This window comes from Oncorhynchus nerka, linkage group LG28, assembly GCF_034236695.1.
Source record: "Oncorhynchus nerka isolate Pitt River linkage group LG28, Oner_Uvic_2.0, whole genome shotgun sequence".
Lineage (NCBI taxonomy): Eukaryota > Metazoa > Chordata > Actinopteri > Salmoniformes > Salmonidae > Oncorhynchus > Oncorhynchus nerka.
The window spans coordinates 15680958-15703579 of record NC_088423.1 but is presented as its reverse complement, the minus strand read 5'-3'; the positions used below and the strand labels follow the sequence as shown (position 1 = coordinate 15703579).

Here is a 22622-nt window from a genome sequence, read left to right as displayed (position 1 = left end):
AAGGATAAAAAGGTCCATTGTATTAGCTCACTGTAATTTTCCACCACATTTAAAATCTTAAAAATATGTGTAAAAAAAAAAAAAAAGCAAAAAAATTCAGTCCCCAAAAATATTACTTGTGTCATATACTAAGGAAGAACTCTCACATCCAGAAACTCCTTACACACAATTGGCAAAAATGTTATATATATATATATAAATAAAAAACATAAACAGCAATAACTTACCATTCGTTTAATTTATTCATTTATTGACTTGTAGATTTAAAATGTTGCATCTCCCATAGGAAGTTAAGTTCTTTTCATTTATACATCAGAAAAATATTAAATAAAAATACCTTTTAAAACTGCCATCCCCCTTCCATTTAATCCCAGCAAGACCCATGAAGGCAGTTCTTCAGACCACTGAGACAGACGTAGTAGTAGGTTACATAATGTCTAAACTGTTGTGGTTAATGTTCGTCCCCAGGTCCTGGTTGTTATTACCCAACATGTCCGATTGCCCTGGGCCATGCAAACCCCCCATCCCACTTATCTGGGACATCATAGCACTTGGGTCCGAACCAAATGTACCCGGGTCCCCAGAGTTAGTCTGTTGTTGTTGCTGTGACAATTGTTGTTGTGGGTTTTGGGAGGCCACCATGCCAGGGTGGTGCTGGGAGAGGTGACCTGGGTGTGGGGAGCCTGTCTGGTTCTGGGGGGAGATGCGGTGAGGGGAGGGCTGGGGTTGCATGCGTGGCGAGGGGCTGGAGTGGGGTGGCTGGGACTGTGGCCGAGGGGAAGGCTGAGGAGAACGCACCTGGTTACTGAGAGATTGACCGCCCAGAGCCTGGCCCTGGAGGTGGGGGTGTGGGGACTGGGCCATCTGCTGCTGGGGGCTCATAGGACTGCCGTGCTGGGCAGGCGAGCCCCCTCCTAGGTGCTGCTGCTGGAGGAGTCTCTGGTGGAGGGCCTGCTGGAGAATGGCATGGGAGGACTGGGGCTGGGGGGGACCACCTTGGCCTTGTTGGGGAACCTGCTGCCCCTGTTGGAGCTGCCCAGGCCCCGCACCCCCACCATCCTGTTGCTGCATCTGCTGCATCTGCATCTGGTGCTGCAGCCTCTGTTGCAGGGCTGTGGCTACCTGCTGAGACATGGTTCCAGGGTAGCCCTGCCCTTGCTGGCCCTGCCCGGGACCCGGTTGGGGTCCCTGCCCTCCCCCCTGCTGCGGCCCTCCCCCCCCAGACTGGGTCTGGCCAGGTTGACCAGGCTGGCCCTGCTGCATGAAGCCCTGCTGGCCCTGACCCTGCTGTTGGGGGGCTGCTGGAACTGACCATTGTTACTCATCTGTTGTTGTTGTTGCTGCTGCTGTTGCTGCAGGTGCCTTCGCATCAGAATCTCTCTGAACTGGGGAGTCATGTTGGACATTGGGGTGCCTTGGCCTGGCATACCGCCTTGTTGTTGCTGCGGTTGTTGCACTGCCATTTGCTGCTGTTGCTGCAAACTCCCAGGCAAGAGGGGGCGCTGCAGCTGTTGCTGCTGCTGTTGTTGCTGCTGTTGTTGCTGTTGTTGTTGCTGCTGCTGTTGCAGCTGCTGCTGCAGTTGCTGCTGCTGCAACTGCTGTAGCTGAGCCATAGTGGGTATATTTCCTCCTCCCTGGCCCATGTTCATACCTGCCTGGGCCGCTCCAGGATTTACGTTGACCTGCTGACCATCCATAACAACCTGGTTACCACCAGGCCCAACTCCTACCCCACCAGGGGCCCCCTGGAACCGCACACCTCCAGGCCCCCCTCCGGGGCCTCCTCCCGGTGCCCCAGGCACCCCTGGACCTCCCTGGTATCGGGCGGCTCGCTGCTTGATGAAAGCAGCCATGAGGAGGGGGTTGGAGCGGAGGATGTTGAGGACCTGTTGCTGCTGGCCGGGGGAGCTGGGAGAGCGGAGGGTACGCAGGAGGTCCTGTAGAGCTGCCTGGGGGAGGTTCCCTGTCCCCACCATTGCCGCCGCCGCCCCAGCCACGCCACCTTGAACTCCCATCAACCCCATTAACCCCCCTTGCCCTGCCTGCTGTTGTTGTTGCTGGGGCTGACCTTGCTGTTGTTGCTGCTGCTGTTGTTGCTGGGCAAGCTGCCGCTGCTGCTGTTGCTGGGCAAGCTGCTGCTGTTGCTGCAGTGTCAGGTGACCCATCTGTCCCATCATGCCTTGCCTCTGCTGGGGAGTCATCCCACCAGGGCCTCCCCACTGCTGTTGGTTGGGGTTCTGAAGTCGGGCCTGCTGCTGGAGCTGAACCTGAGGGGGGATCTGGGACTGCTGCTGCATGCCTCCTGGCCCCACCACCATCCCCTGCTGCTCCATCAGGGTCCTCCCTGCCAGACCCTGGCCCTGGGGCCCTACCATGCCTGCTCCTGGGTGGGCCATGCTCTGCATCTGGGCCTGGGGGTTCTGGTGGTGAGGGGGGATCATGCCTCCACCCTGGGCTGCCTGCTGCCTTTGGAGGATCTGGGCCTGGGCCATCTGACGCTGGGTCTCTGCCACACGCTGAATCTTCAACGCTATCTCCACCGCTGCCGGAGGAGGCCCCTGCTGCTGCGGCCCCTGGGGCATGGAACCCTGGCTAGGGTTGGTCTGCTGCTGTGGAGGGGTGGCTGGGCCCAGACCAGGTTTACCCAGGGACTGGTGGAGGGGCGAGGCTCCTGGAGGTCTGGGGGTGTAGGGGGGCAGACCTCCTGGGTGCTGCATCTGCTGGACATTTGGAGACTGGCCCTGTTGCTGCTGTTGGAGCTGTTGTTGGACCATCTGTTGCTGCTGAGGAGAGTTAATCATTCCCCCTCCCCCCTGCATCTGTTGCTGGAACTGGTGCTGCATGTGGTGCTGCTGGGGTATGCTGCCCTGCTGCTGCCCTGGGGGGCCCTGGCCCATCCCCTGCTGGGGCATGTTCCCCTGGGTGGGGGTCTGAGGCGTGGGGGGCTGCGTGCCCACAGACATGGGGGTGCTGGGCCCTGTGGTGCCGTTGTTTCCCGGAGATGGTAGTCCACCGTTTCCCCCGGTCCCGGAGGTGGCTGACCCACCCTCTGCATGCTGGCCATCCTCCTCCGCAGCATCTGGGCCTGCTGTAGCCGATGCTGGAGCTGCTGCTGCCTCAGCTTGTGCTTGATGTTCAGACAGAACGGTACGGGACACTTGTTCTCCTGGCAGTGCTTGGCATGGTAGCAGCAGAGAGCGATGAGCTGCTTGCAGATGGGGCAGCCGCCGTTGGTCTTGCGCTTGCAACCTTTGGTGTGCTGCACCACACGCTTCATCTTCTGGCAGGACGGCAGGCTGCAGTTGGCATTGCGACACTGGCAGGCGTGGACCAGAGACTGGATGCAGCGCTGGATGCTGAGGCGCCGCGAGTCCCCGGGGTTGGCAATGGACGAGGAGGCTGCGTTGTTGCTCTCGTCGTCCAGGCCCAGACCCAGCTTCTCCATCTTGTGGATGTGGCCCTTAGTATTGTAGCAGGTGATGCACAGGTCATAGTCCTGGGACAGAGAGGGGAGAAAGCATGTGTTGGTTACTACTCCACACGTTATAAGTTCAAAAATGTATGTAGCAACTAAGGATTCTAGTTTTAATGTCCTGTAGCCCTAGGCTACTTGATGTATTCTATAAGAATGGCGTGAAACTCTCCGCAGGTGCATCATCTCAACCACATTAGGCTTCACAATCATATGTAAAGTGCTGGTGCCATTTGCTCAATATTGGATGAGAAATAAAATGTTATACCCTGAAAACTTACTCTCCTCTCTTTGATAATGGTAGTTGCTTTAAAAACAGTGCTTTTTCCACAATTGCAATGTGTAAATGTGGTACAATGGACATATGCTTGCGCTTATCTCTCCAACTAATTAGTATGCACATGGGAGAGGCAGTGAAACAGGGACAGGGCATCGAATTGGTTTTAGGAAATAAAACATTTTTAAAAAAGAGGAAGGCATCATCCCAGCTTTACCCATCCCCTCTTCTTTCCTCCTCCCCTTCTAACCCTCCACCAGCCCCTCACCTCGCAGACGGTGCAGTGGTAGCGTGTCTCCACATGGCCCTTGCACTCATTGCAGGTGTAGACGAAGCGGTCCTGGCTCTGGTTGTGGAGCTCCACCAGCATGCACATGGAGCTCCACTTGGACCTGCGCAGCGAGCTGAACTCCAAGTGTTTGTCCCGGGCCAGGGTGAGGAAGGCGTCGCGCCCATCCATCAGGTCGCAGGCCATCAGGCCGTCGGGGTCCGTAATGGGGCCCAGCGTGTTAGACATGGGTGCTGCTATCAGACGGATCACAAAGAATACCTGGCAAGGAGAGAAGGGTTAACACAGAGAAGAGTGAGAAGATACTGTCTTAGTGGAAAGTAGTTTTGGGTTTGCGAAAGTGACTCGTTCAGACGGTCCTAAAATCTGATTCTCACCAATTTACTCCAAGGGAGTCTGATTTACTACCTAATGTTTGTAACTTATGTTCAGAAATATATTAAAAACATTCGATGGTCTCTTCCTCCTACCTCTTTGTGCTTCTCCATGCTGGCGTAGAGTTTCTGAGAGAGGTCATTGGACACGTTGGGCAAGCCTGGCTTCTTCTTATTGGCTCTGCTCATACTGCTCTTATTCTTAGAAGTCTTCTTGCTGTTCTTCTTCTTGGCGTTCTTGCTGTCGCCCTTCGTGGCCTGGAGGTGAATTACACAGTAGTACCACTTTTTGATTTAGATCAAATGTAGAAATGCAGTTCATACAAGCATCAATTTAACATTTTGTATTTAAAAGTTCAAATTGAATCACATTGAAAGAGATCAAAAGACCCATACGAACACACAGCAATGTACCTTGTAGTAAATACCTATCCCACTTACATCTACGCTCTCGTTGGAAGTACTGTTTTCCTCTCTCTTCCTCTCTTCCTCCTCCTGCTCCAGCTCCTTGATGCTCTCCTCTAGCACGTTGGGCCAGAAGTCCCCCTCAAAGTACGGCAGCTCCTTGGCACTGGTCAGACGGTCCTCCGTGGCCTGCTTGAAGATGTCCTGAGAGAGGGAGAGAGATTAAACCTCCACTCGTCCTGCTTTATGTAACAAATGCATAACACCAAAACATGAGCAGTGATAAAAATTGTGCTCCTTCTCAGAAGCCAATCCATGACTCTGTCCTTGTGCACTCAACCCCTCCACTTGTGGATGAAGCCATTTAAAATTCGAACTCTGTCCCTGCATGGAACCCTCAAGCCTTCCTCAAGACTCTTACCTTGAAGTCGTGCACTATGCGCTCCGCCACAGCCTTGTCCAGCATCTTCCTATACCACTCCTGTAGCCTCTTGGGCTTGGGGATCTTCTGGTCCATAGGGTGACAGTGGAAGATGTAGTCGTCCCCTTCACTAGGTGGGCACGCCCAGATGTGACCCGTCGTGTACCCCAGCTTCTTGACATACTCCAGGTAGCCAATGAGAATCTCATGGTAGACGCCCGTCCTCAAAGAACGAGGCTGGAAGAAGTGAACACTGTCCAGGTACGAGATGTACACGCGTCTGGGGTAGACAAGTAGGCAGAGAGAGAAAGATTAAAGATGAGGTCAAGTCCTTTGATGCATGTACATATAACTGCTCCCAACTGAGTTAAGATAAAATGGACCCTTAACAGAACCATTACCTCTGATTGGGAGGAGGGCAGTCCGAGCCATACTCCTGTACATGCATGCCGAAGAAGCAGACGTCAGCGCCATCGATGTCCTCAAAGGCAAACAGGGCTTTCGTTCTATATGGGAACGACTCACACATCTCCCCAGTGTCCACAAACCTGGAGACACGACAAGTGACGAGTGAGACAACTGATGCATGCATCGCAACAGGGTTAGGTAGGTTACTTTCTAAATGTAATCCGTTAGTAACTAGTTACGGTCATCAGTAACGTAACCTGATTACTTCATTACTTTTAGATTACTGTCCCCTTAAGATGCATTAGAAGGGGAAAAGGATTGCGACTTGTGATCTGACTCTCAGGTGGAACAAACTTAAAATGTACGCCTTCAATGTTTAATTGAATTTCATTGAGAAAACAGGAAGATGTCAATGCATTTGTTCTCAAACATCCTTTCTGAATTCAAAAGTGTCTAATATAACTGCAATATTGTTGCTTTTAACTAATTACAGTTCACTTTTTTGTAATCAGATAACATGTGATCAGTTACTACCCAACCCTGCATACCAATATCTTCAGAACTTCACCATTCAGAGAGTTACTGTTTCTCCAACTAACAATTCTATGGGGGAAAACCCTTTTCTCTCAGAATTTGAGTTATCCAATCCTCTCAGATGTACAAAAGTGCCTAGGGGGTAGTGGCTATGGGCTGATTTTGGCTTCAGCAAATTACTACATTAACCTCACTTGTTCCACCACTACCGTTATCCCTTTCTCTTGTTCCATTTCTTCAGGGTAACACCCCCCCCTCCACCATGGTGCCTGTCCCTTACCTGGACTTCATGCCTGGTTTGACCTCCACCACCTTGTCAGAGACGTGGACGACTCGGATGGTGACGTCACCCGACTCAGGGTGGCTCTGACGTTTCAGGAAGTCATTCACCCTCGTCTCCAAATAACAGCCCAGCTTAGTGTGGGGCAACCCTAGAGGAAGGGAGATGAGCTTAGTTTAGTTACAAGTAAGCTAGGTAAAGAGGGATGAACTACATCAAAATGGACACGGGTAAGTGATATTTCGATGATTTTTTGATAAAGACATTGGTACTTACTTTTGGCGGCATACTTGTTCTCTCTACGTGTCTTATTCAACTTCTTTAAGCAGCCATCACAATTAAAACTGGTAGGAGAAAGAGTTCATTAGAGAAACAAGACTCTTAAACACAAACTGCCTCACCTTTCCTAGGTTACAGGGCACACACAGACTTACCCTAACGGCCAGATCGTGTCGTTGTGCAGGACACAGATCTGGTGCATCTTACGTCCACAGTCCATACATTCCACAAGCCTGCAGAGAGGAACCAAATCAATCACTGCGACTACTTACAACTGCACAACTACATTGCGCTCACAATGCAATCACAACATGAATGCAATTACTCAAGATATTTACTTCTAATGGTGAACTTACAATTCAGGGTCCAATGTGTCATTCTTCTTCTTCTCAAACTGATCTTTACCGATGGAACTGAAGTGAGAAAGAAGAAATGCCACCCCCAGTCAACGTCCGCAACCAGGCCACACCCAGTCAAAAGCCTCATGTTTTTATTTTATTTATGAAAATGGAAAAAGTTAAGATGGATGAACCACAGCCTAGGTGGTTCCCAACCTTCTTTGAAAGATTTTATTGAGTAAGAGTTCATGAGGAAATCAGTCAATTGAAATAAATTCATTAGGTCCTAATCTATTGATTTCACATGACTGGGAATACAGATATGCATCTGTTGGTGAAAGATACCTTAATTATTTATTTTTTAAATCACAAAAAAAGGGCCTCAGAATCTCATCATGGTATTTTTGCGCATTCAAATTCCCAATCGATAAAATGCAATTGTGTTAGTTATCCGTAGATTACGCCTGCCCATACCATAACCCCACCATCAGCAAACTGCTGCTGGCAAATTCTCTGAAACGATGTTGGAGGCAGCTTATAGTACAGATATTAACATTCTAGAGTGGCCTTCTTGTCTCCAGCAAAGTGCACCTGTGTAATAATTATGCTGTTTAATCAGCTTCTTGATATGCCACACCTGTCAGGTGGATGGATTATCTTGGCAAAGGAGAAACGCTCATTAACAGGGATGTAAAGACATTTGTGCACAATGAGAGGTGTATATGGAACATCTTTTATTTCTATTTTTTGTTTAACTATTGCCACAGCTCCTTACTCATGATAAAAAAATATATATAAAAAAAATAAGGTATTTAGTTTTGAACGTTTGAGCTAGAGGAAAGTGTTTTTCTGCATTGTAAAGGTAAACCACAAACACAAAAGCCATGCTTGTGTGCATGTGTAACTTCGCTGTAAAGTGCCTGGGCTAAATGGTTCTCACTGGCAAAGTCAAACGACTTTGCTCGTGATGAGTGCCCCTCAAATGATACAAATGTAACAGCCTGAGCACACCAGACTGGAAACGACATTACAGATGTAACAGCCTGAGCACACCAGACTGGAAACGACAATACAGATGTAACAGCCTGAGCACACCAGACTGGAAACGACAATACAGATGTAACAAAGTGCTATTCAATGTATTTATCTGAGAGCCACTGGTGCTCCCAAGTCTAAATTCAACAGGTCACGTTTACAAATGAGTGCAATTATTATTATTTTTATTAATTAAGAAAGGGTTCACGGCACAAATGAGCACTCCTCAAGGAACACCACTGTGCCAAAGCACACAGGATGAAAACCACTGGTCTAACCTTTACAGGATTTCCCAACCCTCTCCCCCCTCCCCCAACCGTTAAATAAATACATCAAATTCTAAAATCACCACAAGGTGGGAGCATTTGATTCTCTGGCTGTGCCCTCGTCAAACATTTCATATAGAAAGTATAAGACTCATGAAACCTGCCAGATATCCTGGCCAGATTTTTAAATACGTCGTGTTTTCATCCCAATCGTGATTTACTAAAAAGAGATGCTGCAAAACAGATGTAGGGCTATAGAGGAAGACCCGTCTGAGAGGTGAGACAAACACTAACAGCAGCAGTACAGATGTACAATAAAACCAATCACCTACTGCAGAAGACAGAATACCACAGAAAACATAGAAATGGAAGGGAGACATTCACAAAATATTACCAATAACAGCAAATGGAGGTACTTTAAGCAGATATGAGGGAGAAGCTTGGCATATGAGGAGTCAAATAATAAAAGCCTAAATATAAAATCAAATTTACGTTAAAACTAAAAGACAAGTTGAGGGAAGGCTAGAGGGTAACGTTCTACTCACGTCGGAGGCTGGGAGGGGTCGTCTCCTAGGGACACGTTGTCCCCCTGGATTTCGTTGAAGCACTTCTCACAGAAGTGGTACCTGTCAGCAAGAAGCCCAAATTTTGGTGAACTACACCGTTCCCCAACAGCACAGCCAATCACAGAGAAGGCACGGGGAGGCAGCCACCAATCAGGGCAAGGCATGGCAGGACAGGGCGGGAGCAAGCACGCAGGAGGAGCGCAGAGTGGGCGGGGCAGGGGTCGTCGTCAGAACAGCCAATCATGATTCAGGATTGAAGGGGGGGGGGGGGTTGGAGGTGCATGATTGGATCAGACAAAAGCAAGCCAATGCAGATGGCACAGGCATTGACGACAGGGGGAGAGGACCGAAAGGGTTGGATGGTGAGGAGAGGGAGGACAAGACAACAGAGCAGAAGGCCGAGGCAAAGCACAGATTAGCATTTGGACATGAGAAGATGAGCAAAACCACCACAGCAGCGACAGAATCAACTGGAGGGGGAAGGAGGGGAAACATGGGACAATGCAGACACTGAACAGATATGAAAATGAAGTGGCAAACCATTTATTTCCATAGAAACACAATTCAACATAGAAAAGTTATTCTATTGATCACCGTGTGTGTCACTCAGATTCCTCCCCATACCTGTTCTGGTAGCTGAAGTAGGCAGCGTCCCGGGGTATAGTGCACAGCTGCTTCCCATAGCAGCACAACGTCTGGGGAGAAAACTCCAACTGAGGGAGGAGAAGAAAGGAAGACAGGAAAGAGAAAGATAGACGATAAATGAACACTTAAACCCAAACTACATTTTCAAAATAGTTTGGCCCTTCAATACCAGGAGGAATATAATATTTGTACAGAGCTTTTCAGTATAGGTTTAAAAAAAAAGTGCTACCCATTTTACAAATGTAAGTAGTAACAAAAAGATTGGAGCAAGGAGAATGAAAAGAGATGGCTAATTACAAATCTGATTTTTGTTACACATTGCCAGGAGTTTTACCAGACCATGCGACCAGGGAAACATGATCATGAGCACCATTAGACCCAAGAGGACAGGCTATATACAGCCTCTGCCCAAAGCAATAGAAAAATGTTTTGGCGTCATCATGGGTCAGAGGAATGGGTCAGTCCTGGCTCACATGGACCTTCAGGCTCACTGTCACAGTACAAGACAAGAGCTGTATGGGGCTGAGCCCCGACCGCCACACCTTGTTTTCAAAAACGGAGACGCTCAAGTCATCCCTGTTGACCACTTTGCTTAGCCCATTCAAGAGCAAAGTCAGAAATAGCTGCAAGGTTATGCTCAAAATTAGAAAAAGTGTTGAACGTTAATATGGCGGTGTGTTATGCAAACGCTGAAATTAGCCAAGCCTCGTCTCCATGCACAGAATGGGATGTGAAACTAACGACGTAATAGCCACATCTAGCCTGACACTGTACGTCACACACCCTAGTAACCAACCACAAACACATAACCCCCCCGCATCACACTCCCATTTCACCTTCCGGCCACAGCAGTAGCCCAGGTTGACCATGACGGGGTCTATCTCAGCCTCGAACACCTCGGCCAGCTTGGAGCAGTACTTGTAGACGCGGGACGTCTTGCGGTTGTATAGCCAGGCATTGTTTAACATGACCCAGATGTCATCCACATACTGCCAGGGTTCCTGGTACTGACCCGTGTCAAGCTTCCGCTTTATAGTGGACAGGTCCATGGGGGTCTTCACTATGTCAAAGTAGTCCTGGGGAGGGAGAGTTTAGGTTCCTTTATTATTCCACAGATGGGAAATTGGTTTGGCTAGCTTCACATGTAAAAAGCACATTTTTGGTGGAGCATTAACTGAAACCGTGCGAATATGCAGTACATACAGGTATGCCCAGTAGGTGAGGGTCGACAGGCTGTCTGAAGGGCAGAGACTCTGGGTCCTGTCTGTATAGAGATTCCAGGGTGGGTATGAGGGCCTGGCGCAGCTCCTCTGGCTTAAAGACTGAGAAGAGGTGAAAAGAGTAGAGGGGGAAGGAGAGGGGTAGAGAGACAGGTTAGGGTTCAAGTCGGATTCAGAAACGGATAACGGCATACATTTTTAGAAGCAGGAACATACTGTGTGGTTATAGAAACAACTCAGTACATATGCTATCACAAAACACAGTCCTTACTCTTCCTCTTGTTCTGGGCACCAGACGGTGTACCAGGGGACTCGGATCCCTTCTCTTCCTCTTTTGGCTCCTTCTTCACCTCCGGCTTCCGGTCTTCAGTCTTCACCCTGTCTTCACTCTTTACCCCCACCAATGATGACGTTTCCATGGGAAGACCTTTGCCCCCACACTCTTCTTTCTTCACCCCCTCCATTTTGATGGGTTTGTTCTCCATCTTGACGTTGGATAACTTCCCCCCCTTGGAGCAGCCTTCCTCCCCGTCGTCCTCCTCATCCTGCTGCTGCTTGACCTCCGTCTTGGGGTCCACGGAGGCCGAGGCATCCGAATGGGAGGCCTGCTGGGAGGCTGTGTCCACACTGCTGACCGACGCTGGGGTCAGAGCCTGACCGTCCTGGGGCTGGAAGCCCCCCTTCTGGGACATCTGGGGGGGGTTAGAAAATAATTGATATCACAAGAGAATGCAACAACCCCCATGGGAGTTAGTGAAGGTGAGGAAATTGACAGGCAACTGAGTGCTGTAAGGTGGGTGAGAGGAAGTTCCAAAACAAATCATTAGTACATTGGCTGTTAACTCTTCCATTTTGCAGCTGTATGTCAATGTTGTGATTACTTTTGTAAAACTGGTACTGAATCTATGTACTATTCATACCACATGTTGGAGATATAGCTGTACTTTTCTACATGATCTATTAAGTCAATCTCACCGGAGTGCGAGGCGTGCGAGGGAGCTGGCCTCCATGTGGGTTGGGGGTTGTGGAGGGGTGACCAGGGTGCGATGGGGTGGTGGACCCCACCCCCATCCCCTGCTGCATGGGCTTGTTGGAGCCTGGCCCCTGGCTGCCGGGCCCTAGCTGCTGCTGAGGGCCTGGGGGGGCCAGCTGAGACGGGTTGGGGGTGTGGGGCTGGGGGGTCTGTGAGCCCGCTAGCCTGGGTGGCGTTTGGTGGGGTGTGGGGGTAAGACTGCGGGCAGGGGAGGGAGAGCTCTGGCGCATGGCCGCGAGGTGTGGGATGGAGTTGGGCTGCTGGGGGTTGTTGGACAGGGGCAGGTTGGACAAGGGGCCTCCACCCACACTCTGGGGACCCATGGGCCCCACCGAGGGGACGCCACTACCCCCACCGACCGAGCCAGGCCCGGCTAGAGGGCTGTTGACGGGGAGAGGGGAAGGAATGGGTATCTGAGTCTGTAAGGAGAGATGAGGTATTTAGCATGAACAGTTCATACATTATTCAGACGTTAACATACATTATGTATGACGGGGCATCCCTCCAGTGAACCTACATGAGGAAACACTCGTGTAGGAAGGAGGGTTTCACTTGTGCATGTACAGATGTGTGGGAATGTCTTAGCGATTGTGTTTAGTTGGTTTGGTGATATGGTTCACAATTAAAACCAACAGCAGAACCCAATCTGTTCTTCCATTTCCTGCATCTACATAATTGAGGGCAGCGACAGACCATATAGTTCCACTTTTGCCCACCTCTCTCACCTGTACCATGCCTCCCTGGTTGCCTTGCTGGGTCATACTAGGCTGTGCCATGCCTCCCTGGTTGCCTTGCTGGCTCATGCCAGGCTGACCAGTGCCGAGGCCTGGACCGGAGCCTGGGAACTGTCCCTGGGGCAGGTACTGGTTCTGGCCCACGTTGGGCTGGCTCATCCTGGGGTTCCCCATGCCCATCTAAAAGGGGGATACAGACGTTGGTTTAGAACAGAGCTCAGTCCATTCAGACACTGATACTAGGGACTACTCCATGTGTTTAATCAATGTATACGTCAGTGCTATGACATGATACGGTTCCTCTTGCGTCAAAATAAGATCAATTGAACACAAACTTTTGTATTTGGGTATAATTCGCCCTTTTCAAAACAACGGCCATTAAGTGCATATATATTTTTTTTTAAAGAGTACTGACCTGGTTGATGGGTGTGAGGGGTAGAGGAGGGGTCAACCTCTGACCCATAGACTGCATCCCCATTTGGTTGAACTGGTTCATACCTGAAGAAAACAAGCATGAGGATGAACACAAAGAAAACGTATTTAGGTGCTTATGCATCTAAACATGCTGCATAACGATGGACATAGTAACCAGGATGGCTCAAGGCACACTAACAAAGTTACAGAATAAAATTGTCAACATGAGCCAAATGTAGTAACCTCTCAAGTGAAACGATAAGGTATAACACCACTAAAAACAGCCCAATAATGTATGTTTGGCAACCCCTCCTGTCCCCATGGACTCACCTGCAGGGTTCTGCATCCTATTAACCATCTGGTTGGGTCCACCGGGCCGCACCAGAGAGTGGTCAGGGAGGGGACCATCTGTAGGGGTGAAGAGGTGAAAAAATGGATTGCCACTGTTGCACTCTAAAGAGCGTGTGTCCTGTCTGAGAATCTGAATGCAGTATGCACATCCATTTGTGATATTACATGTGTATCCTGTCCACTCAGTGAGAGGCAGTGAGGGCATGCCAGCTGGCCCTAAACCCTGTAAGGGGCCATGCCAGCTGGCCCTAAACCCTGTAAGGGGCCATGCCAGCTGGCCCTAAACCCTGTAAGGGGCCATGCCAGCTGGCCCTAAACCCTGTAGGGGGCATGCCAGCTGGCCCAGGGCCCTAAACCCTGTAGGGGGCATGCCAGCTGGCCCAGGGCCCTAAACCCTGTAGGGGTGGCCACCAACATACCCTGCTTTTGGAGCCGCGTCCGCCTCTTCTCCTCCAACTCCTTCTGGATCTTATAGATCTTCTCAGCCAACAGGTGGTAGTACTCCGCCTGGGAGGAGAGAGACATACAAGGAGAAATGATAGCATGAAGGAGACAGCGAGATGAATGAAGGTTAGGATGATAGAAGAGGGGTAATGATGAGAAAGGGGAACAGCGTAAGGGAAAGAGGGGGAAATTAGTTAACACACTAGGAACAGAAAAATACACTAAATGAGAGAAATTCTGAAGTGTATTTGTATTCCACAGACATTTGTATTGTCTAAGGGTTGCCCCCCTCTCAACAGGAACTCAGTTAAAGTCTTCACTCAGTCAGTGTAACAGCTTACCCTGCTGTTGGCAGACTCGTACATGTCCCCCTCCACCTTCCTAGCATACGCCACTAGGTTCTCCATCCGCCTGTCCTTCAGAGCAGCAGGGTCTGGGGTCGGGAAGATGGCTTGTACCCTACACACACAGAGAGAGAGCGAGACAAGAGACTAAGGAAACTGGGGTGGGGGGGGATATGAACGAGAGCAGAACGCAAATCACATTTCAGTGCAAAGAGAATGAGAATGATTTAAGAGGAACGCTAGGGGAGCTGCAGCAAGGAAGAGTGTTGAGAACCGACAATCACACCTAGCTAGCTGTGTCTGAGCTGGGAGACAGTGGAGAGGTGCTTAGATGTGGTGAATATGGTCAGTGTGTGCTGTCATAGTCGTTCTGCGCTGTATGAAAACCCAGAGGATGTGAGTTTACTGTGAAAATGTCTGCGGCCTGTTCTGCAGTGTCTGGGCTGGTACATTTACCACAAATAGTTCTCTTCATATTTCCTATTTGTCTAGCAATTCAATGTTCCGTGTTCTTACAGGATACCCATCTATGACATGGCATTAGCTGCATTGAAACGGGGGCTAGTTTTTGGCTTGTATACAACTAATTGAACCAAATTCAAATGAAAGACACTGCTAAACCAAATTTAGCAGGATGTCTTCATTATCCACAAATTAGAGACCCTTTAGGCTCACACGCCCCACTCACACGCCCCACTATAGGCTCACACGCCCCACTATAGGCTCACACGCCCCACTTATTTTTATTTCACCTTTATTTAACCAGGTAGGCCAGGCGAGGACAAGTTTTCATTTACAACTGTGACCTGGCCAAGATAAAGCAAAGCAGTGTGACAAAAACCAGAGTTACAAACAAACGTACAGTCAATAACACAAAAGGAAAATCTATGTACAGTGTGCAAATGTAGAAGAGTAGTGTGTGTTCTGGTATAGGCTCACACGCCCCACTACAGGCTGTAACTCTTTAGCCGTATAAGAGTGTTAAACCCTCATCCAGAGGCTCTTGTTCCTCCATTCCAGCTCAGTCACTTACAGTTTGTGCACCAAGTGGTTCCTCAGGTCCTGGGTGATGTCCTCGTGCCAGCTCTTCCTCATGCCCGCTGCAGAGGGTGGGGTCGCCGTGGGCATGCATCCCATGTTACCCGCCCCGCCCGCATCACTCATCAGACTAGAACAGAGAGAACAAAGTTCAATTCATCACTGTATTTGATCAAAAAAGCACAACTTGGAGCGTTTGATAGCACCTGCCTGGAGTGTCAGGTATGGTCAGTGGGGTTTGCACTTCAGGGACTATTCTATAAAGTATATTTGAAAGCAGGTCTGCTACTCACCCCTGGGAGTTCATGTTGAGGTGTAGCATGGTGTCCTGTAGCAGGCTGGCCTGCTGGTTCTGAGGTGAAACACCCACACCTCCATTCACTCCCATCGGGTTACCCACTGACAGTGTAAGAAACATTAACACAGTCAATATTCAACATAACTTTTTATTTTTATTCTCAGAGCCACCAACAAACACTACTTACAAGTCAATGATAGAAATAACTTCCCCTGTGTGTTTTATTTGCAAATGACTTGATAAAAAAAGGCCAACTTGACAAATGTTGACAAACAAAACGTGCAGAGATAAACATATGCGTGCTGGAGTAATTCCCATTAAAGTGGGGGGCAGCAGTATAACCTTACTACTGTGGATATTGACTGGTTACATTCTTCAATCCCCAAGAGGGACATGCACACTGTTGCTGTGGTACATCAATTATTAAAACCAGTAAAAAAAAAAAAAAAACATACATTAGACTGGACTAACTAAACAGCTTACCCATGGGATTGAGCGGCCTCATGCCCGGTTGGCTCTGCAGGCCCTGTGAGGGCAGAGAAGCCTGGTTGGGCTGGCTCTGCAGGCCCTGGTAAGTGAGGCCCAAGGCGGCGTAGGCCCTCTCGATGGAGCTGGGGTCGATCTGGCTGGGGGGGTTGAGGTTTGGGGTGCTGGGCTGGCCTCCGGGCACTGAGCCCAGGGAACTACCCAGACCTACACCAGCACCCCCTAGCAGAGCTGTAGAGACAGTAGAGGGGCAGATCCATTGGTGTTAATACTTCTGTCCTCTAGGACGCATGCTATGAACACCGAGGTCAGGAACACAAGGAACTGGTCTGTCGAAGTTTAAAATATAGTCACTTACAACATATTTATACGGCAACAGATCCAGAAGTCCACGGCAGAGTTCAATCATAAGACAAAAGCTCATAGCATCTAGACCACTTGTATACAAACATACACACTATTTTAAAGAGTGGAGACCTGATGGCTCTTTAAAACCTAATAAGAATACTACAACCACATACTACTATTACAGGAGCCAGCTGTGCGTGTGTGTGTGTGTGTGGGGGGGGGGGGGGGGGGGTAGCGTTTGATGGGCAGAGACACTCACACTGCTGGTTCCTCTTGTCCCCGGCGTTCTTGAGTGGCAGGCAGACCGGACAGTCATGCCGTGTACAGTTCTTCCAGTGAGAGATGATCTGTCTGGATGAAGCACAGTGAGCCACTGGGGAAGAGAGAGGGGGGTGGGGCAGAGAGCGGAAAATAAAAAGGGAGGGAGGGAGAAAAGGCTAATGTGATGAGTACGTCAGACAATGGTGAATATCATACACATCTCAGGTGTGACAGGGAACCATCATGCAGGTCTTTCTCTGTGTTTCATCAGCTCACCTTGGCAAGACTTGCCGGCCTGGCAGTGGGTCATGTGGTTGAGGACGTTCTTCATGGTACGGCAGTGTGGCAAGTTGCACTGGCGCACCTCCCCGTTGGCTTGCTCCCGCCGCTGGCACTTGTGTGCGTGTAGCAGGAGCACTAGTTGCTGCTGGATAAGCTTGCGCTTCTCAGGGTCGGCCGTAGGGGGCGCCCCGGCTGCTGCGGCTACAGACACGGTGGGCCCTAGGCCTCCCTGGGCGTTGGGGACCATCCCTGCAGTGCCTCCGGCTCCACCGCCCACACCTGCAGCGGACTGCTGGGAGGCCTGGGAATAGAGAGGGGAGGAAGAGAAAAGAGAACTGTGATAGTCAGTTAAGGGCTGGTCAGTGCAGTTGAATGGTACCCAAACGGTAGCACCACCTGCATAAGAAAGCTTTGTGACAGGTAAGTGAGAAGAAATACTTAAAGAGACTAGCTAGCCAACTTCCTAACCATGGCAGACATGCCCTGCATGGGCTGGCTCTTCTTGTCCATGCTGAACTGGGCCAGGCTGTTGGGCATGGAGCCTTTGTTCTGGAGCGGAGGGCCCAGCCCTGCTCCCCCCAGGCCTGCCTGCTGCCCTCCATAGGGGCCTCCATAGGAGCCCGGGTTACCCATCATACCCATCTGAGGAGATTTGGGGGGCAAGAAAAACAGTTTAATAAATTGACATTATTTCTACAGCTTTTATATGCTGCTCCAAACAATGTGTATGAAAATGTAAGTGTTCAAGTCATTTGTGTCATTTCAGACAGTAGCCCTGTTAAATGAACACAACCCCGGGGATATTACCCACTTACAGTGAAGAGCATCTACGCTAAAAGAACCACCATCGCCTTTCATAGAGATTATTAAATCATGCTGCTTTTTTACCACTAATCAACTTCCCTTCCATTTACACACCAATTAAATCAACCACTTCTAAAGAGAGACAATGTACTTCATTTCTAATCAATTAGCGGCAGGTAGCGCTGGTGGGTTCAATTAACTCATTAATGATGGCTTAGAACAGGCAGACCAATTACTACTCCGCCATGCCACAGTTGCCCCACATTTCATGTTGACACGTTGGAATAAGACGACCACTGATGTGAAATATTAATCAAGGGCTTCCACGTGGCTCCCAATTTGTAGTAAAATATCACACCAGCAGTTACCACAAAGTGCTTATACAGACACCGAGCCTAAAACCCCAAAGAGCAAGCAGAAGAAGCAGCGCTGGTGTGTGTGCTCATGCATCTCCACCTCTCCAAGAACTTGAGGTTAAGTGAACGTTTTTATCAATTTGCATAAATTCCCTCCCCAGCTTTCTCCCTCCATATCCCAGCCATGCTCTTTCCTGTAGTCTTTCCAGCTCCCCGACATAGCCTTTAACCACCCCAAGCTTTTGATCGCTACAACTCCAATTTGTACGTTTTTAAACCATGATTAATACATCCTTAATAGGAGTACTGAAATGTGCTCTTTCAGCCTGCTCTCTTTTCGTGTGAATAAACTGTTGGATAGTAACGTTGTGTGTAACGCTTGTAGCTTTCTTGGTCAGGGGGGCTTACGTGGGGGGGAAAAGACACCAATCTCCCCTCCTTGGTAAAATAAAGAACAGGTCAATTAAAAAAAACATCTCTCTCCTGTGGTCTGAAGAGTCCATACATACCTTGTTCATTGCTCCAGGTTGCTGTACTCTGAGTCCAGCCTGTCCACCAGCCCCCTGCTGCAGAGTCTCAGCCAGCAGGTTACTGTTCCCCCCAATCCCCTGGTTCAAGAAGCCCATCCTGGGGGATCCGTTCATCACCTGCCCACCCATCATGGATTGCTGCTGCTGTCCGTTGCCCTTCTGGGCCCCCATCATTCCCCGATTCATGCTGCCCACCATCCCCACCTGCTGCTGCATCATGCTGGCCTGTTGCTGAGGTGAGAGGTGTTGCTGCTGGCCCATGCCCTGGGGCCCAGGGGACACCTTCATGTTTCCCAGGTGGCCCATGCTGGCCCCGCCTGTACTGCCCACTGTGCCCTGCTGGGTGGAGGCGTGTGGAGCGCCTGATCGAAGGAGCTCGGAGAGCTGCTTGTGCTTGGCCACCGCGTCCTGGCCACCCCCTCCCCCTGGGCCCATCCCACCTCCCAGGCTGGTGTGCAGTTGGCTGAGGTCCCCACCGTTGACCAGGCCCAACTCTGAGGAGTTGATAAGCTCGTCCGGGAGGTCATGCTCCAGGTCAAACAACGAGCCGAAATCTGTGCAGAGAGGGAGAGAAAGAGAGCACATGGAGAGATGAGGGAGAACGAGCAAGACGGGATTGTGAGTGAGAGAAGAGGGGATTGGAATATAAGAGAAGGAGAGGTGTGCTAGGGTACATTGCTAGCATAACAAATTATTAACAAAACCAAATCCAGTGTACTGCATTCAGACATGGTTGCATCAAATGAGGTGGCTAATTGGCATAACCAGATACCTACATTTGTATAATGAGGAAAACCAAAGCTTTGAAATGAAGGCAGATGCCCAAGCAGACACACAACCCCACCCCCACACACAGTGGCCGACCACAGATTGTCTGTGCCGGATCTCAAGCGTGATTTAGCTCGGCAGAGACAAGTTTACACACACGGGGCACACACCGGGCTCAACACTGCATTAACACCACACAGAGAGCCAGGTTAATAGAGACCCTCTGGACCATCACCAGGGTCACTGAACAGTAGGCAACAAACGGGAGAAAAGAGGGCAACGTTATGCAAAGCTGTGCCAGAGTATTGAACACAACCCAGGGATGAGTCTGCTCATCACAAAATGACAACTAGAGAATTTACAAATTACATATAGGCCTACAAAAAAAAATTCTGGATATGTTGGACCGCCACAGCATTCTCTGAACAGTATGGGGGGGTGGGGGGGTTCAAAAGTGCAGTACATGCACTGGATTATTTTCTGTTATTAGGGTAACTTGGACCCCTTAAAGTATTTTGTGTCAAGTGGCTGACTTGAGCACGTATCAGATGGACAATGGGAGGCCGTAGCTCTGCAATGACAAAATGTACGAACAGTTTCAAGTCCCATTTCAAACATGCCTTCTCACATAACTACTAGCGAGCATCTGCAGGCCATTTTAACACATCCGAGTGGTAAATAATGTGGCCACGTTCTATGGCTTTTTGTCTTAACCGTGTAATTGTTCACCTTTTTGTATAAGGTTGCTGGCCTGGATCCTCCAGTCTCTCCCACACATCTTCAGAAAAACTGACAATGGCAATTTGAGCATAACAATCACTCGGTTAGCTAGGTAGCTACATGGATGGGCCTGCTGCAGTAGCTAACGTTATCTAACTATGAAATTAACGTTAGCCAGCAATCAAACGAAGCTAGCGTACTAAATTGGAAACATGTAACTTTTCCAGGTAACCAGGTGAAGGAAACTTCAACAATTAGTTTACTAGCTAACGATATCTATATATATAGTTAATGATAACTATGAAATACTCTGTTGGAAAATGTATATACACATCAGACAGTGTTGAATTTTACTGTTCGTTGGTGCGTTTGAGTTAACGCGTTAGCATTGTATGGCGATGAGCTTTGTCATAACTCGCTTTGAAAGTTAGCTAGCGAGCTGACTAAATAGCTCGTTAGCAACCTACAAATAGCTCACTAGTTAGCAAAGTAGCTAGCTACTTGGCTAGGCAAGTCAATTTACTGGTGAGCGAGTTGGACCATTTGTGTTTCATGGATTGCCACTTATCTAGTTTGCTAATTTATTATAAAACGTATTTCCAACCATCATTTGCCACACCGATCAAGCGGTATGCTTCAGCACTAGCTAGCGCGTTGGCTACTTAAAAATAGTTAGCAAGCTAACGTTAGCTGTGTCGCCTAAAATGAAGAAGTACTTGTCAACATCGGGGATCATTTAAAATGTTAACCGTGTTCCTGACATACCATTTATATTTCCCTGTATTTATTACCTAAATACCAACGACAAATATACGCTGTAGCCAACTACCCATGCAGCGAAGTAGCCATCAATCTAAGCCCCGCATTCGTAACTAGCTACAGTAGTAGCCAGCGTTCATCGTAGTACTGAAATTACTAGCCTATCACTAGTCAAGTCCGACATACAGTCGCTAGCTAGAGCTAGTACGACAAAAACAGTGGGGCAATCTTACGGCCCCTTCCTATTTCGAATAAAAATCACATTTACATTTTAAAATACCAAATAAAAACATAACACATAATACCCTAACAAACCAAATAAAAAAAACATTTACCGTTTCCATCGCTGGCGGAGACAGACAGTGCCGGAGAGGATAGTTTAGGCCTCTTGGCTGAAGGCGGGCCAGAGTCCAGAACGTTCTCGGCCATATTTTTTCGAATTAAAAAGATATACGGTATCCACAACGGAAGACGTTTTCACGTCTTTTGAACCTTATTTTCCTTTTCGATTCCACAATTCTGACTTTTCCCCCTCCTTTTGGGGGACGAAGGGGGGGAAAGTCGCGTGTACAATATACTCCTTTCCTGGGTTCGCCTCTCGATTTCAGCTTCGGCGTATCAACCCCCTCCCTAGTCGAATTTTTTGTTCTTTATAAATTGCCAGCGGAGGAGGAGGGGGCTCGGTGTGAGAGAGAGGGAGACACGCGTAGTGGCTCTCCTCTAAACTCATATAGCTTCATCTGATGCGAGAAAATTGTCCCAATATATATCTTCCATGATTACACCCGTCATTTATGCCACCCTTAGCGTAAGATGAACATAAACGTCGGGCAGCAAACCCTTGTCGGCTGTGGCAAAGAGGTGATGCGAAAAAATCCAGCGCAGCTGCAATTTATTGGGGATAGAATAAATAGCTTGTTATCTCCAGGGTCTGGAAAATGCAATAGTTGAAATGTGTGTATTTCAATACATGTATCCTATATGTTGCAATGTAGTACAAATATGATCAAATGTATCTGGTTAAATCAGAATTGCAACTGCATGCATGGTGGTAAATTATGGACATGGGAATTTGAATACATTAATGGGATGTCAATGGTTGCACCATGCAACAACTTATTTCATATAACCTAGTAGAACTACACTCTTGAATACTTCTTTATAATGCGGAGGTTTTTCAGTCACCTCTCTTCTTTCCTTCCTTAGAGCCCCTGGCTCATACCAGGCCACGTTCAGCAGCCTGCTGAAACGTCCAGAATGTAAGTAAATGCAGAGCCATACAGGCCTATATATACTGGATAAATGCACATAGGACTGGTATGATTCCCAATAGGCCTATTCTACATGGCACCTTATCATTTCTGTTTTATTATATACATTTTCTGAACGTTCTGTAGCGCTTTGCTATGTACACTATCATATCCCTATTCAACATGACAGCGAGTCATATCTCTCGCTACACAATACATTTCTTTCTGAATGTTCTGTAAGGTTGTAGCCTCTGTAACAGGCCCATGTGGACTGTTCCCTGGATTCCCATATATTCCCGTTAATTCCCACAGAAAGTTTCCAACTCTGAATTTTCCCAAAAATGTGCAACCCTACTGACAATACAACAGTGGTAGGCCTGATCACCGACAACAATGAGACAGCCTATAAGGGGGAGGTCAGAGACCTGGCCGTGTGGTGCCAGGATAACAACCTCTCCCTCAACGTGATCAAGACAAAGGAGATGATTGTGGACTACAGGAAAAGGAGGACCGAGCACGCCCCCATTCTCATTGATGGGTTTGTAGTGGAGCAAGTTGAGAGCTTCAAGTTCCTTGGTGTCCACATCACCAAC

The 22622-nt window shown here is 48.8% G+C and overlaps 1 protein-coding gene across 1 annotated transcript; it reads right to left on the bottom strand.

Annotated features, from left to right (window-relative positions):
* Positions 1-219: 219 nt before the first annotated feature.
* On the bottom strand, positions 220-21618 carry LOC115113829 (histone acetyltransferase p300-like). The gene is given in 31 exon segments (XM_065012657.1): positions 220-1295; positions 1298-3022; positions 3025-3496; positions 4018-4299; positions 4509-4670; positions 4854-5021; positions 5239-5518; positions 5640-5786; positions 6461-6611; positions 6737-6804; positions 6895-6972; positions 7096-7152; positions 8924-9004; positions 9569-9657; positions 10426-10665; positions 10793-10911; positions 11081-11501; positions 11785-12261; positions 12568-12756; positions 12992-13074; positions 13321-13398; positions 13761-13848; positions 14127-14244; positions 15163-15297; positions 15461-15566; positions 15949-16182; positions 16559-16672; positions 16837-17143; positions 17311-17484; positions 18512-19086; positions 21115-21618. Coding segments are annotated over 31 exon segments (8181 nt in total). The 5' UTR covers positions 21209-21618; the 3' UTR covers positions 220-426.
* Positions 21619-22622: the final 1004 nt, after the last annotated feature.